Source organism: Electrona antarctica (genome assembly GCF_951216825.1).
Source record: "Electrona antarctica genome assembly, chromosome: 2".
Taxonomy (NCBI): domain Eukaryota; kingdom Metazoa; phylum Chordata; class Actinopteri; order Myctophiformes; family Myctophidae; genus Electrona; species Electrona antarctica.
This window is the reverse complement of record NC_136807.1, coordinates 25240839-25259640: the sequence shown is the minus strand read 5'-3', so window position 1 is coordinate 25259640 and position 18802 is coordinate 25240839. Positions and strand designations below refer to the sequence as shown.

Below are 18802 nucleotides of genomic sequence, written 5' to 3'. Positions count from 1 at the left end.
ACCTCTGGTGGTGATCAGTGTCAGTGAAACACCTGTCCGACAGGTTGTTTCCTCGTTCCAGAGTCTCAGGTGTCACACAGACACAACATAAGCCACTCTGCTCTGCTCTCTGCTCCGTTCTGTCGCCTTCATGCACTTTACACGTAACTATATCAACGTACACGTTTTACTCAGAGATATGTTTATCTATACTAGACTAGCCTAAACGGTAGTTCAATAATTTCTAGCAAACCCGCGAAATTGTTGCTTTTTTTGGACATCTATTTGGAATTTGTGGATACACCTGTTGTCAAACTTGTCACCTCGCAGCGACACAGAGACAGAGGAACAAGAATGACAGCAGTAGTACGGAACTGGGTGTATCGGTAGAACCTGGTCGTTGTGGTGGTATAGGCTACAGAAGAACACTTCATAGGATCGCGAGGAGAACAGATCTATCTTGGAGTTGTGTACAGTGGAACCATCATGGATCCGTTGGATTCTGGAACCAAATTCAACCCGAAACTACAGGTACTGTGACGTCAGCAGCAAGGCGCAGCACCTGCAAGATAAAAGATAAAGGAAACCATACAATACAACACTAAACTACACACTATACTGGTTCTGGTTAATGCATCTATACTTGCATAGGCTAATTGTTATTAATTCCGTCATTTATACAAGTAGGCTATTGATTTAGGCCTTTATACTTGATTGCTACTGTAGCCTATACTTAAGTCAAATTAAAATTGTCTACACCACAGTTATAGCCAGTTTACAATACACACTCAAAGGACCACAACTTTAGTTCTACCCCTTTGTCACTTGTCAGATATTTACAAATGCATATAGTCATGCAGGCTGCAGCAGTATTATGCACGTTTTGTCAACATTAACTCATGTCAAAATGGACACACGCGCACGTGACGCCCCCCTTCCCCCTCACACACACACACACACACACACACACACACACACACACACACACACACACACACACACACACACACACACACACACACACACACACACCTTGCCTATAGTATTAATGTTTTAGCTTGTCCTTGCAAAACACAGGGAGGTATTGATAATAATAATAATAATAATAATAATAATAATAATAATAATAATAATAATAATAATAATGTATGAATAATGTAATTAACATCATCCATTAATTGGATACAGCTGTTGATTTACCATTTATTATTATTTAGACTCTAGGATGCTTGCAGGGGTGTAGGCCAGGGTGGTAGGGAGGGGTGGGGAGGGGAGGTACAGACTGATTTAAGGGAAGGGTGGATCATGTCCTGAAGGTAAGGTGTGTGTCATGCCCTTGATGGCCTTGTAGGTCATCAGCAACTCCTGCCTCAGTGCAGGCAGGGCAGGAGGCGAGGGGACAAGTGAAAATCTTAGGGGTGCAACAGATAATTGTACTAATCGATTTAATCTATTATGAAAAATAATCGATTATCGAAAATTCATAATCATAAGATGTTTTTTTCTTCCAATTCAGAGTAGCCAATTATGTTAACCCCCATTCCTCCTCAATTATATTTTTATCGTTATAACAATAATAACGGGGGCACGGTGGCGCAGTCGGTAGTGCTAGTGTCGCCTCACAGCTAGAAGATCCTGGGTTCGGTTCCCGCTGGGGACGCCGTGGGCGTGTTCTCTCCTCCACGTCATCAGTGCCCATTCCCGAGGCGGGGTTGGCAAAAGGGCCTTTCTGTGTGGAGTTTGCATGTTCTCCCTGTGTCCCCTAGCGTAGGTACCCCCATAAAAAACATGCAGTAATCCTGGTCTCTAAACTGCCTACCCCTGGCCAGCTGGTGCGCCTGATGGAGAGGAAAGGAACTGGTTGGAATAACGTGTTCCTTCCACGCTACATCCAACTGGGGAAACTCCCCCCTGTCAGGTGCAAAGAAGCAGCGTAGACTCCTCATGTATAGACGGAAGCATGAGGTTAGTCTGTTTTCTCTCACCAGGTTGGCAGAGGAAGTGTAGCACCCAGGATTACATTAGATACATTTTTTAAAGATATTTTTTGGCTTTTTCTGCCTTTATTGATAGGTTGAAAGTAATCTCACAGGAAATGGGGAGAGAGATGGGGGGGAAGACACACAAGAAAGGCCGTCGGGATCGGGAGTCGAACCCGCGGCACGCCGTCAGGCTGGCTCAGCAGCTTAGGTGGCCAGACGGTGGAGCTAACCGTCCGGGCCTACATTAGATATAGACACTGAGGTATCTATATTTCCTCCGAGGTGGAAAGCCTGGTCATGCGTGGTTAACTCCTCTCGTCCAACACTCCCCGCTGATAGGTTCCACGCCCAGCGACCCACACTTTATTACTGCGCCACCAGAGCGCCTACATTTTAATACAATTATCGACAAGCGCAGATACTCGATCATTTATTAAAATAACCGATGAGGGTGAACTGTATGTCCAGTAGATGAGATGATAAGTACATACAGACATACAAGCCAGGAGGATGTGGGTGTGACTGTGAACTGTGAAGACTGTCTGTCTGAACTGACAGGAGCCGACATGTTGCAGTGCTGTCACATTCCACACACATGGAACAACACACACACACACACACACACACACACACACACACACACACACACACACACACACACACCCCTTGGTCCGTGTAGGACAGTGAATAATGTAGTGTGTGTGTGTGTGTGTGTGTGTGTGTGTGTGTGTGTGTGTGTGTGTGTGTGTGTGTGTGTGTGTGTGTGTGTGTGTGTGTGTGTGCGTGTGTGCGCGTGCGTGCGTGCAGGACAGTGATTGGGAGGCTGTAGAGTTCCTGGCAGCCGCTGACCCTAAACATGTGCAGAAGAAGAAAGGAAGCAGGAAGTTGTGGTTGGGTGTTGGCCTGGTGGCCGCAGCAGCAGCTCTAGCCCTGATGACTGGACTACTGGTCTGGCACTTCCACTGTAAGTAACAAACAGACAAACAGACAGTTGTTAGAATGGACAGAGGGAAGCCACACTGGAGCTGGGGAAGCTGGCCTTTTAAAGGTCCCTTCAACAGGCTGGAACCAATCAGATCCCTCCAACAACCTGCACTCACTCACTCACTCACTCACTCACTCACTCACTCACTTACAGGCATACACAAACAAAATGTAAAACTCATAACGTACAAGCATAAAATGATCATAATATGACCCCAGGGTCATAGAGATGGTGCACAAAAATTATGTCTGCAAGACTTCAAAGATGAAATGTTAAATTGTGATATTTGGTTCTATTTAGAATAGAGAATAGAATGTCATGTTTGTTCAACTGCAATTCGATGTAATTAAATGACAATTTAAAAAGTAATACACTGAGACATTCTATGACCTTTAATAATATTCCTGTAATTGTTACATTGCAATTACATTATAATGTATTGTTTTCATTAGTTATAAGTGGTGAGTCACTCCGTCAAGTTAATATTTTCATAGCACATTGTATTCACAGGTAAACAGAAATGCAGTGTTGGAAAGAAACTAAGTGTATTTACTTAAGTACAATTTTGAGGTATTTGTACTTTACTTGAGTATTTCAGATTTCCAATACTTTTACTTCTACTCCACTACATCTCAGTTACAAATATTATACTTCTACTCCACCACATTTATTTGAAAACTTTAGTTACTAGTTACTTTATAGATTTTGATTATCACTGCAAAACATACATTAACCATTTCAGCCCTATAGACATTTGATTTTTATACATTTGAAAAACTGAAATGGGACATTCTGCATAATGGGTACTTTTACTTTTGGTACTTTAAGTACATTTTGATGCCAATATATTTGCACTTTTACTCAAGTACATTTTAAATTCCGGACTTTTACTTGTAACAGAGTATTTCTACATTGCAGTATTGATACTTTTACTTAAGTAAAACATTTGAATAGGCTACTTTTTCCACCACTGCAGAGATGTGTTTGTGTTTCAGTGCGCAGAGATGTGGGCGTGAGGAAGGTTTACATCGGCTCCATGGGCATCTCCAACAGGAGGTTTACAGAGGCTTATGAAGACCCAGACAGCCCCGAGTTTAAAAACCTGGCATCACTCGTCAACACACAGGTCAGTTCACGTTGTATCACAGCTCAGTTCAATGTTAACGTGGGATTTAGATGGCATGCCATTGATGCAACTGCAAGGTTCATTGTTTAACTGCTATCCTTTAGTTTCAATGTACAGATGGTTATTTTTATAGTATAATTTGTTAACACATTAACAAAATTAACAATTAAAACATCCTGGCTCAAACAATATTTACACACATTTTGGGGATTTCCACAGTCAAATGAAAGCACAATCAAGTCAACATTTCAAGGTGTTACCTGAGGTGTAATTCTTAAGATAGGCCTATTGTATGCATACAGTAGGCTTATAATCAGATAAGCTATCGTAACTCTCCCACCATAAGGCCGACTGGTAGAATACTGTCTTGCAATACTGCCGGGGAAAAAGAGACGTATTTATTTAGCAAGACATCTTTAACATTTTAGAAATTTATAGCAGTAGATTTATTTTTATGCAATCAAAAGATTCAGATAATTATGATTCCCAAATTGATGTGTTTCAGTTTGAAATGTTACCATGATGAATAAACCTCAAATGCTCATCAATTTGAGCAAGATACTGAATCCTTAACTGCTCCTGATGAGCAGGTTGGTGTATTGCATGGTTTCCTCTGCCATCAGTGTGTGAATGGAATGGGTGAATGTGAAAAGCATTGGCTAAAAACGCTGCATACAATGCAGTCAAGGGACCATCATGACATTTATAAACAGTACAGTATGAATAACATATACACATCACCTCCTTTCCTTTCAGCTGAAACTGATTTATGATAAGAACACGGAGCTGAGCAGATATTTCACAGGATCAACAGTTCAAGCCTTCAGGTAAGATTCATGTTAATTTATTTGTACAGTGCTTTTCCAAACAAGGTTACAGCACTGTAACCTTGAACAGGCTTAAAGAGCAGCGTGGTGATTACCATAACAATTAAAACAGTGAATAAAATCAACGGGTGAAATAATGCTAATTCAAAAAACAGATGTTGACATCATCTGATAACAAAATGTACTTCATGTAGAATACTTGAATACTGTACCTTAACCACTTGAACCCCACCATCCCTATTCTGGGATGAACGTTTGTCAAAAATAGCAGATCTACAGTGAGCTTGTAGACTATTGTTTGATGAAGAGATTTTGTTTAGAAGGAAGCGAGAGCAGACCAATGTATGTTATGTTTTGTGTGGGGACTGCGGATGAAAATTTGCATCTTTGCTAAATCCGGTGTATTTACATTGCATGTATTTGTAATTAATATGCATTATCCCATCAGAATAAAGTAAAGTAAAGTAAAAGTACCGTTGCAACGAAGTCTAGAGGGTTTAAGTGGTTAATGACAACTTTCAGAAGAGATTTTCATTTTATTTATGTAGAAATGTGCTCACTCAAAAAAAAGAAGAAAAAAGAAAGAATAATAACCACTGACAGCCAAGCTACACCAGGCTTTTCTCGCACAAAACGTGCGCGTTTACCCTAAACACGTGAGTTGAATTTAGGTCCAGTCCTATTTTAAAAAACGCACGTGCGGGCCGCACGTTTAGGGTAAACGCGCGAGAAAAGCCTGGTGTAGCTTGGCCGTAAGAAAATAATCAAAGGTTGCTATAGATAGGACTTGGCTTACTTCCTACTCTCTCTCTCGAGACAGACTTTTGACTCACATAATTTTCAAATGCTTCCGTCATACGGTCATGATTCTGATGTCCCGCCTCTCCCCGCTTAAATTTCTTTGCAGTCACCTACATTTGTCCTACTGTAACTCAAATTAGTCAAAGCATAATGTATGCACTATAGCAGGGGTGTCCAAACTTTTTTCAAAGGGGGCCATATTAGAAAATATTAAAACACCCAAGGGTCAAGTACATTACCAAATATAACCCGACGTGCAAGGTAAAGATTTTAATAAAATAGCCTTTCTTTGACCCCTTCAGAATGAGACAACAAGGAACAAGGAATCCTGACAAATTTTACAAATTTTGCCCAGGTGAATAAAAAACTTCAATGTAAAAATGTCCCATACTGTTGGGCGAGCAGTTACAATTCAGGTATGAAGCCGCGGGCCACATACAATTCTTCCCCAGGCCGCATTTGGCCCACGGGCCGCACTTTTGGACACCCCTGCACTATAGCATTCAGAGATTGTGGAATAAGTTGTCTGGCTACGCGAGACTACATACTTCCTGTGTCGTGCAGTGAAGGAGATGACTCCGGAGGGAGTGACGAGATGGTGGCCTACTACGAGTCTCAGTTTGACGTCCCAGACTTCAAAGTGTGGTCGCTGGACGAGGCCATCGAGGCTCTGGAGGAACCAGAGACAGAAAGGAAGGGACGCCTACTGATAGGACCAAACAGGCCCGTCAAAAACCCTTTGACCTACAAAAACGTCATGGCAGGAGGTAGGTCCACATACTGTAGTAAGGACCTACAGTAGGCCTGTCGAGTGTCGCATGACATACACCAGTGGGTTTTAAAAGTGGGGTCTCAAGGGAGTATCAGGGGGGTCCCCAGTAAGTGGTAACATCACAATCAGTTTAACCAATTTAACCCTCATTTTTATTTCAGCTATTTGAAAATGGCCAATCTGCAAGCACACAAGTCATAATGTGAAGCGCTGTCTGCTTGTAGTCATAGATCGTCTATTTTGGGGGTCCTTGACATGAAAAGGTTTGAGTGTCTTGAGTGTACAGGGTTTGATGAGGTCTGGCCATATATGGAGTGTGACTTGGGTGTACAGGGTTTGATGAGGTTTTTATTTATTTATTTTTTATAGCAAAAACAGCAGATGTATTTAAGCTCACAAGCTCATTATTTCCTTTTCTCAGCTTTGGACCCACGTATGACCAAGAAAACATTTATTGGTAAGATGTATTTCTAAAAATAATTGTTTTGAATTTCTTGAATAAATTATAGGTTCCTTCGTCAAATTACTGTACTAATATTTGGTTAGTGTACTGTATAGTGCACTGTATTTATCCATAACCCTACACGGTTCTACAAACTATATAAATATATTCAATATAGAGGCTATACTGTCTTGAGTTTTTTTTAGTTTTTTTATTAAGGATATAATTGACCAGTCAAGTCTCTTTTTCTTTTGATTGGTGCTTTCAGTTTCATAAAAGTACAAGAACAAACCTTTTTTATGTTTTGGAAAATAATATATCTTAAGCTAGTTCTCATCTAACTAGTACTTTAGTAGTGTGTAACATTAAATTGTTTTTCAGCCCGGAAGTCGTTTCCAATCCACACCCGTAAGAATGGAACGCTCCGGTCTCCGGGTTTTCCGGACTCCCCGTATGCACCCAACACGTACCTGGAGTGGAAGCTGAGGGCGGAGCCGGGTCACCGGGTCAAACTGGACTTTGACACCTTCATGCTGGAGGAGGACTGCAAGCAGGACTTCATCAAGATCTATGACTCCCTGGCTCCCATAGAGAACCGTGTGTTAACAGAGTGAGTAGATCTATGACTCCCTGGCTCCATAGAGCACCGTGTGTTAACAGAGTGAGTAGATCTATGACTCCCTGGCTCCCATAGAGCACCGTGTGTTAACAGAGTGAGTAGATCTATGACTCCCTGGCTCCATAGAGCACCGTGTGTTAACAGAGTGAGTAGATCTATGACTCCCTGGCTCCCATAGAGCACCGTGTGTTAACAGAGTGAGTAGAACTATGACTCCCTGGTTCCCATAGAGCACCGTGTGTTAACAGAGTGAGTAGATCTATGACTCCCTGGCTCCCATAGAGCACCGTGTGTTAACAGAGTGAGTAGATCTATGACTCCCTGGCTCCCATAGAGCACCGTGTGTTAACAGAGTGAGTAGAACTATGACTCCCTGGCTCCCATAGAGCACCGTGTGTTAACAGAGTGAGTAGAACTATGACTCCCTGGCTCCCATAGAGCACCGTGTGTTAACAGAGTGAGTAGATCTATGACTCCCTGGCTCCCATAGAGCACCGTGTGTTAACAGAGTGAGTAGATCTATGACTCCCTGGCTCCCATAGAGCACCGTGTGTTAACAGAGTGAGTAGATCTATGACTCCGTGGCTCCCATAGAGCACCGCGTGTTAACAGAGTGAGTAGATCTATGACTCCCTGGCTCCCATAGAGCACCGCGTGTTAACAGAGTGAGTAGATCTATGACTCCCTGGCTCCCATAGAGCACCGTGTGTTAACAGAGTGAGTAGATCTATAACTCCCTGGCTCCCATAGAGCACCGTGTGTTAACAGAGTGAGTAGATCTATGACTCCCTGGCTCCCATAGAGCACCGTGTGTTAACAGAGTGAGTAGAACAATTCAAAATAAGTTCAAACATGAGTCACGAGGCAAGAGAAATAACAGCCCACTTTAGGAATTCATTCAAGTAGGGAAACGGACGCACTGTCCGATGGAGTCTGCCAGTAAGAAGAAGCGTAATCAAGTCTTTAAGCTGTTTGCAAGTGTTTCCAAGCTGCAGGGGCAGCGTACATGAAGGCTTGATCATTTGTTAGTTCAGAGCTTTAGGGTCAGTGAGTAGCAGGTGACAGTCACTTGAGCATAAACTGTAGTTACTGGTTTTGTGTGTAATTTACCCACAAAGGGAGGTGGGAAGCAAACCAAGGAAGGATTTGTATATAACAGTGAGTGAGCCTGGGATCTATATGACTCCTGGCTCCTATATAGAACACTGTGTATTAACAGATTGAGTAGAGGAACTGCTCACATCTTTGACTCACTGTTTAAGCACTTTCAAACTGGCACTCTTGTTTGACAGACAGACAGAATATGATACACATCAACAACATGAAAATGGCATCTTGAAAGCACATCAATGGCATCTTGAAAGCACATCAGTTACAAAGTCTTGATATTAGTTTACTATGCAGATATAGTCGATTTACTATGCAGATATGCTAAATGGCTGATCTTTCCACAGGAAGTGTGGATATTCCCATGCTCCCTTGTCCTTCCTGTCATCGGGGAACGTCATGCTGTTGGTCCTGGTCACCAGCGAGGAGAAGAACTTCCCTGGGTTCAGAGCCGCTTACTCCCAGGTCCCCGTCAGCAGCCAAAGTATGGACCTGTATTACACTTACTCCCAGGTCCCCGTCAGCAGCTAAAGTATGGACCTGTATTACAGGTCATCTCTACATACAGTAGTAAATTGACATGTTCAGATTACATTTGAACATGTCAATCTACTGTATGTAGAGATTACACTCACTTCCTTACAAAAAGATGAAATAATGAATCTCACAGATACATGACAACAATCAGATTACAGTAATCTAATGACAAACATTCAGTGTACTATGTAGATAGGCACACGTTGCGTTGTGAGATCGGCTTTTTGGGGCAAAGAGATTTGGTTTAGAGGGGGAAAAACTAGGTGGCCAACTATGGACCCCTGGGGGAATCCAGCAATGAAGAATATATAGGGTTTAAATGCTTATTAGATTACAGCAATCTGCAAAATATAAAGTTTGGTGACAACCTTGTTATTATTTGCACCCTGTTTTGTAGAGTGTGGTGGCAAGCTGTCAGGACTCAAAGGTTCCTTCGCATCCCCATATTTTCCATCTAACTACCCTCCGCGGATCACCTGTGTCTGGGACATCCAGGTAAGGGTTCTTATCGTCATTTGAATGGTCCATTCGTCGTTAGCAGAGCCTGACCGATTTTCGGGTTTGATAACCAATATCAAGGAGTACAGTAAATGAATGCATATTCCGTATATATTCGTTTGTTAGTTTTGTTATATTTTTGTAAAGCCTTGTTTCGATGTTTTTTTTTCTTTTTTCAGTTAACTAAGTTTGGATAGAGTTTGGATAGATATATCTATATCTATCTATATAGGCATGATGTTGATATAAATTAATGTTTCACTCCGTTTCTCTCAGGTCCCTGAAGGAAGGTTTGTGAAGGTTCAGTTCACCAAATTCTCTGTGTCTGAACCAGGGCAGAACACCAAGGCGTGTCATAAGGATTATATCCAAGTCAACGGCCAACGGTCAGACATCCAGTTTTGTCATTGTGTTTTGAACAATGTTGTTCTATTACCTATCATAACCTTCAGATAAGATCATTTAGGTAGGTAGGGTGTCATGTCCTTGTCTCTATGGTCTTGTAGGCTATGTGGGGACAGACCAGACAGCGCTGTGATCACCAGCCAGGGACACAAGATGCAGGTCAAATTCTTCTCGGACAAGTCCTACGTAGACTACGGTTTCTCCGCCCAGTTTGAAGCTTTCGTCCCAACCAACCGTAAGCCTTCAATCTGTTTTGTCACTTTTCATGTATGCTCTCAAGTATAGATTCTGAGCTACGCTACCGAATCTATTGGCATGGGCATTTAGGCCAGTCAATCTAAGCTAAAAAGGGGCGTGACCCAAAATAAATTGCAATAGTAATCGTTTTTTAACTCCCTTTTAACTTTTTAACAAGGTTTTTTAAGGCTAAAAACCTCAGTTTTTAGCCCAAGGAGTGTTTTTCGTGCAAAACTAATGCTTGCAATTGATTCAGAATCATGAATAACCCCTAGTTTGACATGTCACATGCTACTTAAATTTGAAATTTTTGCCTTATATAGGTTTTCAATGGTACCCCAACGTTCAACGCCTGAATTTACCATGATCCAAAATGTATATAAAAATCCATTTTTAATATGTTACTTGGATGACCCTAAGGATCATAAAAAACCTTGAACGATTACTATTGCTATTTTTTTTTGGGTCAAATCTTAGATTGACTGGCCTGATTCGGAACACGTGTATCTAATAAAGTAGTGAAAATTGCAGATCTGCAGGCTCACAACTTTTCATTAGTTTGGATCCCGGGAAAAAGTCACTCTTTTGTTTCTTGAGGCACTTCTCTAGACCACCCGGTTTGGTTAAACTGTGCCAGGATGTCTGTGTATGTGCTTAGTTTATTTTTGTAAGCTCAATCAAATGGAATAGTAAATAGAAATAGATTGGACTATACCTATGATCCTGATTTACCTCCCATGACATTCATATTGAATTGCGTTGCGCAAAATAAAGCGGGCGTCTGTGTTGCTTCTCACCTAAAGTGAACGCACCTCAACAGCCAGGAAATGAAAAGAATGTGGAACATCTTGATAGTCCATATAATCTATGCATGAAAAAAAAAGAAAAACACCATTGGAGGCAGATACTGTCTTCGTTACAAAAGCATTGTTGTTGTGATGCTTCACACGTGTTTTGGCAACACACTAGCCTCCTTATTCTTGGGTGAAGATATGTATTGTAGAGGGGGAATTAAGGACGGGGGGCTAGTATTAAAGCCCTGGGGTAATCCAGTCATTTATATATAAATGGTTAATGGGCTGTTGGGTGTGTCCACATAAATGCACAAACAGAAATATGTGTGTTGTTAGAAAAAATGTGTAAATAGAACTGTGAAGACATCTCTTTGAGGTGTAAATCACTCGATCGTTGTGGATCACCTCACCTTTTACTATTACTGAACAAAATATGCCTAATTCATGCTCCGTTGTTGCCAACATAAACCGATTTACAAGTTAAAAACGTGTCCTTGTGGGCAAGCAGTCAGGTCATGGTGTATAAATTGCACTTAAGTTTCAATTCTAAAGCGTGAGTGTACAAATGTAAACAACTGGACCCTTCTCGATTGGATAAATGAACGCTGTATTATTTCCTCCAGCCTGTCCAGGGAGGTTCCATTGTTCCAACAACCTGTGCATCAACAGCACTCTGAGATGCAACGGCTGGGACGACTGCCAAGACAACAGCGATGAAGACAACTGCAGTACGTAACGTCACTCATGTCGTTACCATACCCAATGAAAGACAGTGGTGGAAAAATAACTCACATGTTTTACTTAAGTAAAAGTACCAATACTGCAATGTATACTGCTTAGGCCTCACTCACACCTTCGCAACAGACGTTGCGAAGGTGATGTATGCCGTTGATGTATGCCTGTTGTATACAAAGGGTGTGATACATCTTGCCCCAATGCATTTCCAATGGGAGTCACATGGTTTGACACAACATTTGTGTTGTATGAGGGGGAGGGGGGCAGTCGAAACACAGCCGAAAGCCATACAACAGCTTGTAGTCCAAAATGTGGACGACAAACCATGTGACTTCCATTGGAAATGCATTGGGCCATGACACTCACAACATTCATACAACAAGCATGCATCAATGTTGTATGCTAGATCGAAAGGTGTGAGTGAGGCCTTCAAGTAACAGTCTGGAATTCAAAATGTACTTGAGTAAAAGTACAAAAGTATTGGCATCAAAATGTACTTAAAGTTACAAAAGTAGAAATTAAATTAATTAAAATATTTGTATACATTTCAAAACATTAACATTAATTATAATGTTAATGTTTTGAAATGTATACAAATATTTTCAAATAGGGCTGAAGTGGTTAATGTATGTTTTGTAATAATAATCAAAATCTACAAAGTAACTATAGTAACTAAAGTTGTCAAATTATTGTAGTGGAATTGTATTAATCCAAGGATTGAAAATACCACCAAATTGTACTTACAGTACTTAAGTTAATGTACAGTAACTATAGTTACTTTCCATCACTGATGAAAGAGACAGTTATGATGATGACAGTCTTTGATCTCACTCTTGGTTGGAGCTCTACAATAAGGGTGTGGAACGTTGCGTGTGTTTTTGTACAGCGTGTGATCCGTCGACTCAGCTGCGCTGTAGGAGCGGTCGCTGCAAGGCTCTCTTCCTGCAGTGTGATGGAGTGGACGACTGCGGAGACAACACAGATGAGATGAACTGTCGTGCGTATACCTCACTGCCACCCTGGTTTTTTACCTGTTAATAATCACATTTGAACTGCGGACCCCCCATAATAATCACATTTGAACTGCGGACCCCCCAAAATAATCACATTTCAACTGCGGACCCCCCAAAATAATCACATTTGAACTGGGGACCCCCAAAATAATCACATTTGAACTGGGGACCCCCCAAAATAATCACATTTGAACTGGGGACCCCCCAAAATAATCACATTTGAACTGGGGACCCCCCAAAATAATCAAATTTGAACTGGGGACCCCCCAAAATAATCACATTTGAACTGGGGACCCCCCAAAATAATCACATTTGAACTGGGGACCTCCCCAAAATAATCATATTTGAACTGGGGACCCCCCAAAATAATCACATTTGAACTGGGGACCTCCCCAAAATAATCATATTTGAACTGGGAAGTGGGAACCCCCCCCAAAATAATCATATTTGAACTCGGAAGTGGGAATCCCCCCCAAAATAATCATATTTGAACTGGGAAGTGGGAATCCCCCCCAAAATAATCATATTTGAACTGGGAAGTGGGAATCCCCCCCAAAATAATCATATTTGAACTGGGAAGTGGGAACCCCCCCCCCCAAAAAAATAATCATATTTGAATTGGGAAGTGGGAATCCCCCCCAAAATAATCATATTTGAACTGGGAAGTGGGAACCCCCCCCCCCAAAATAATCATATGTGACTAAATTTGACTGAGGGACTGCCATTGGATTTTTTTGAATTTTCATTTTTTCATTTGAAAGCAGGAAATCTTAGCTTCAAATTGACATATTGGTTGTTCAGTTTGACCCACCAGTTTTGGAGATATGGCTTATAGAGTAATGTCTTGCAGAAAACAGCGAGTTGAGAAAACAGGCTTGAAAGGTTCACTTCTGTGGACTGTAACATTACACCTAGTTACATGTTTAACATTCAAGTCAAGTTCAGCTCTGACACTTATTTCAGACATGCTCTAGTATGTGAAGAGTCTGCCTGTGCTATTAACTCTGGTGAAAAGCTGGATTTTGCACGATGGCAGTCTCTCAGTCAAATGTGGTCACATATTTGAACTGGGAAGTGGGAATCCCCCCAAAAAGAATCATATTTGAACTGGGGACCCTCCCACCCTGACAAGTATTTGTAATTGTAGAGGTACATTTAGTTCCTCTGTTCTACAGTTACATATTGTGGAAATAGAAGATATACAAGCTCGCAACGCTTGTAGAGGCTTGTAGATCAGCATTTGGGACCCCCTCCCTCCCAAATCCCGACCCAAAGTTTGGGAAGCACTGATCAATAGCAATGTATTTTCCTGCCGGTAACGGAGGCTGTATTGTTGTGTTGTAGTTACGTGTCGCCCGGGAGAGTTCAGCTGTCGTAGCGGAGGCTGTGTTCCAGACACACAGAGGTGTGATGGACGGCAGCAATGCTCTGACGGCTCTGATGAGGCAGGCTGCAAGAAATGTAAGTACATCACTAGTACAATGGAAGAATTTAGCAGACACTCTTGACTAGGTCTGCAACTATAGAGATTATTTTCTTAGCGATTATTCTATCGATTACATCATCGATAGAGCACTCGCCTTTGGACACAAAATCATGGGTTCGGTCCCGGGCAGCGCCATGAGTAGCATGGCTTGAGTATGACTAAGTAAAGCTGATGGTAGCTGCTGAGTTGATAACTTATATTTAACTTGTGATTTAGATGACTTAAAAATAATCGTATATATTTTTTAAATAATTGACTAAATTCTGATTAACCACTTAAGCCCTATTTTATGTGTGTGTGTTGTGTGTGTGTGTTGTGTGTGTGTGTGTGTGTGTGTGTGTGTGTGTGTGTGTGTGTGTGTGTGTGTGTGTGTGTGTGTGTGTGTGTGTGTGTGTGTGTGTGTGTGTGACTGTAGCGGGGGTGGTGCAGTGTTCTGCGTTGACGTACCGCTGTGCAAACAGTCGGTGTGTCACCAAACTCAACCCGGAGTGTGACGAGGAGGAAGACTGTGAGGACGGCTCTGACGAGAAAGACTGTCGTGAGTTTCATTTAACAGCTGCAGTCATGACACGTACTGTATTCCTTTACAATAAATATGTACATACTATTTCATACGAGCCTGTTATGTATATGCATTTTACATGTTTCTGTGTGTTTGTTACTCTAAATCCTAGTTTATACTTCAGTGCAACAACGTAAATACATACGTACGAACAACGGATATTTTCTGCGAGAAAAGTGACAAGGTTCAATGCATTGCCTGTGAAGTGTGGCATTTTCACCGCTGTGGCATTTCAACATAAAGTTATAAAATCAATGCCCGACATTGTCATACAAGAGTGCCATGCAAATAATAGCTCCGTATTGTACATACAAGTATTCCTTTTTCAGTACGTCTTTTGGGGCTTTCAAATTATTGACATGAAATGGTGTGTGTGTGTGTGTGTGTGTGTGTGTGTGTGTGTGTGTGTGTGTGTGTGTGTGTGTGTGTGTGTGTGTGTGTGTGTGTGTGTGTGTGTGTGTGTGTGTGTGTGTGTGTGTGTGTGCGTCTCAGAGTGTGGTCTCAGGCCTTACAAGAGCTCTCGCATCGTGGGTGGTCAGGCCTCCAGGGAGGGGGAGTGGCCTTGGCAGGTCAGTCTTCACGTCAAGGGAAGTGGTCACACCTGTGGAGCGTCGGTTCTTAGCGACCGCTGGCTGCTGACCGCCGGACACTGTGCCCACGACACCGACAAAGTGCAGTACGTTTGTTTTGATGACTAGAGACGGAGCGCTTCCTAATACGTAATGTCTGTACGTAGACATAAAATAAAATCATGTACATACAGAACATTCATCATTTAGAGCTGCTACCCGGAACTTATTTGAATAAAATGTATTTAACCAATCAGTAGGCTATGTTAGACTTAGAGCACTGTTTCCCAAACAGTGGGTCGGGACTCGGGACTTATTCTTAGTTTCTTTCATTTTGTTATTAAAAAAAAGTAATAATAATAATTTAGTCCCCCTAAAAATGCAATTATTTTCATGAATTTAAAATTATTTCAATGATTTTTCAAAAGAATTTCATGAATGAATAAATAAAAAATAAATCAAATAAATTCTAGAAATTAGAAAACAAAACTAGCGAAAATAGCCAATCTATAGGCTCACAACAAAGCATTGTGAGCTTGTAGATCAGTTATTTTCACTAGCTTGGGTCCCGGCCCGGACAAATGTTTAATCTCACTTTTGGGTTGTGGAATAAAAGGTTTGGGAACCACGTGTGTTAAGACTTAAGAGTATGTCATCTGTGGTCTCCCTACTCTTCTGAGGGCTTGATATTTGGGGTTCAGATCTTGGGTTTTACATACAATGTACAGATTGCAAATTTAAATATATTCAAAAACACTTTGATACTTGCCATAAAATATGGACAGACTCATGTGTTATTTGTGACGCAACACCAGGTATTCCAGAGCTGACCTATGGGAGGCCTTCTTGGGTCTCCACGCCCAGGGCCTGACCAATCAGTGGATGGTGAAGAAAGACATCAAACGCATCATCCGTCACCACGGCTACGACCCAGACACCTACGACAATGACATAGCGCTGATGGAGCTGGACGGCGAGCCGCTGGTCCTCAACCAGAACGTCTATCCCATCTGCCTGCCCGCTGCCACCCACCACTTCGCTGTAGGCACGGCGGCATGGATCACTGGCTGGGGCGCATCCAGGGAGGAAGGTGAACAATACTCTATTGATTGCTGTTATATCATTTGAATTTAAACATGCAGATGTTTTGGATACATCTACTATGTCTATACATTGCAGAAACCTGTGTCCGTCGGTTTGGCGCTCTGTCCTCCTGGGTATAACTCGGGTACTGTCCAACCGCTTGACTTTAACACATGGTGAACTGTGCCTGGGCTGCGCGAACCCAGAGGAAACTCTGGCGGAGGCCCGCAGCAGAATCATGAGGCGAAAGGGGGCGCATTCGTTGGTCTGACGTACTGACAGTCCGACATGCGACATCCGTGGCCAGTTAAGAGACATGTGTGGCCGGTTAAGACTCATCCGTGGCTCCCAGACATGCGTGGCCGATTAAGACACATCCGTGGCCGGTTAAGACACATGCGTGGCCGGTTAAGACTCATCCGTGGCTCCCACACATGCGTGGCCGGTTAAGACACATTCGTGGCCGGAGTGCTCGCAAATTCCAACTATGAAGAAAGGAACTGAGTAGCTGTGTTGTTTGTGGTTTGTTGGACTGCAGGTTCTGCAGAAACCGTGCTGCAGAAGGCGGAGGTTCGCGTCATCAACGGCACCGTGTGCAACAAGCTGATGGAGAACCAGGTCACTGAACACATGATGTGTGCAGGAGTGTTGCAGGGAGGCGTTGACGCCTGTCAGGTAAACTACACAAACATCATCTCCCATCATTCTCAGTGCCTGTTCTCTGTTCTAGTAAGCAATATTTAACACGAGAGGGTGTGCATTACCGTGATTATTGGCTGCAGGCTTTTGCAGAGTTCCGTAAGCAGTGCTGAAGTGCCAATAATCACGGTAAAGCACACCCTCGAGTGTAATATTGCGATAATACAACGGTTACTCTTAAAAAAATACACTTCAACTCAATTTCATTGTAACCAAGATATTCGATAGAAATTCATATTTTGTAATGCCACTACGATCTCAAATATCCCATGCAAACTGCTAGCCTCTAAGCCTAGCCACTCAGCCGGCTATATGCTCTGCGACTCTCCATCTCATCAGCACAGCTGACTTTTAAGTTTTGATTAGGTGCGTGCTCATGCTCGTTTGAAGCATGGCAATTTCAACTAATCAGATTGCTTCCTCAAAACTAGTAACTACCTGTTGTATAATTTGACATTACACGTGACATTACAACCAAACGGCCCGTGACAATTATAAGAACTCTTCGTCTCTGACCTGATGGCAACGATGTAGACCTCTTAAACATCGTTTTTCCAATTTATGGAATTTCTTCAAAAAATAAAGTCAAATAAAAAAATGTATTTAAATAAAATCATTGAATTTGTTTTTAATTCATGAATTGGTTAGCTTTTTGGGAATGGTTTATTTTATTTTCATATGTACTTTTAAAATAATCTGAATTAAAAACAAAATATATTAAATAAAGGGACCCATAAAAATGTGTCTGTGACCAACCCATTGTTTAGGAACCACTGAGGTATACAGAACACGTGATCAGCAGATAATGTGATAACCTGTGACACTGTCCCATCTCTCAGGGGGACTCTGGGGGTCCGCTGTCCGTCCCGGGGCCCAGTGGGAGGCACTTCCAGGCGGGCGTGGTCAGCTGGGGCGACGGCTGTGGCCGAATGCACAAGCCTGGCGTCTACACCCAGGTCTCCAAGTACCGCGGCTGGATCAAACAGATGACTAGCCTATAGGTGGACACACTGAAGTGACCTGGGAGCACACCCCTGTCGATTATTGAAACCGCAAACTGCAAAACTCTGACAAACGATTTTGTAACCCCATTTTTCTCACCCAGTGTCAATTATCGAATGTAATCATGGACGCTACACTCCATCTGCCAACATGGGGAGAGCAACGGACTGACTTCATACTTCCTTCACTGCATGAGGAGTCCAAGCCGCTTCTTTTCACCTGACAGGGGGGAGTTTCCCTGGTTGGACGTAGTGCGTGGAATGAACACGATATTCCTTTCCCCTCCGTCAGGCGCCCTGGCTGGCCAGGGGGAGGCCATTTAGATACCAGGACTACTGCGTGTTTTTGTGAGGGTACCTACCCTTGGGGACACAGGGAGAACATGCAAATTCCACACAGAAAGGCCCTTTCGCCAACCCCACCTAGGGTATGACCCAAGCCCCCAGGGAGGCTCTCCAGCGTTGAAGCACTCGGCCCTAGTGGTTAGAGCGTGAACTGCAGGCGGACCCGTGGATTCATAACGAGGAAACCCCGTGCAGCTG

General features: G+C 42.5%; 1 protein-coding gene across 1 annotated transcript; it reads left to right on the top strand.

The window, feature by feature from the left end:
- Positions 1–279: 279 nt before the first annotated feature.
- LOC306938927 (suppressor of tumorigenicity 14 protein homolog) lies at positions 280–18495 on the top strand. Its single transcript, XM_079523296.1, has 19 exons — positions 280–510; positions 2769–2925; positions 3942–4072; positions 4829–4899; positions 6265–6467; positions 6894–6929; positions 7296–7524; positions 8988–9124; positions 9575–9672; positions 9952–10061; positions 10182–10315; positions 11735–11839; positions 12733–12843; positions 14204–14320; positions 14761–14883; positions 15400–15583; positions 16292–16566; positions 17098–17234; positions 18098–18495. Exons 1-19 carry the CDS (start codon positions 466–468, stop codon positions 18257–18259), a joined length of 2565 nt encoding a protein of 854 aa, XP_079379422.1. The 5' UTR covers positions 280–465; the 3' UTR covers positions 18260–18495.
- The last annotated feature ends 307 nt before the right edge of the window (positions 18496–18802 follow it).

Excerpts from the sequence above, each read along its gene's own strand:
- LOC306938927 (XM_079523296.1), top strand. The coding sequence starts at position 466 with ATGGATCCGTTGGATTCTGGAACCAAATTCAACCCGAAACTACAG. Across the intron at positions 511-2,768 it reads AATTCAACCCGAAACTACAG|GACAGTGATTGGGAGGCTGT; the intron begins GTACTGTGACGT and ends GCGTGCGTGCAG. Across the intron at positions 6,468-6,893 it reads CAAAAACGTCATGGCAGGAG|CTTTGGACCCACGTATGACC; the intron begins GTAGGTCCACAT and ends TCCTTTTCTCAG.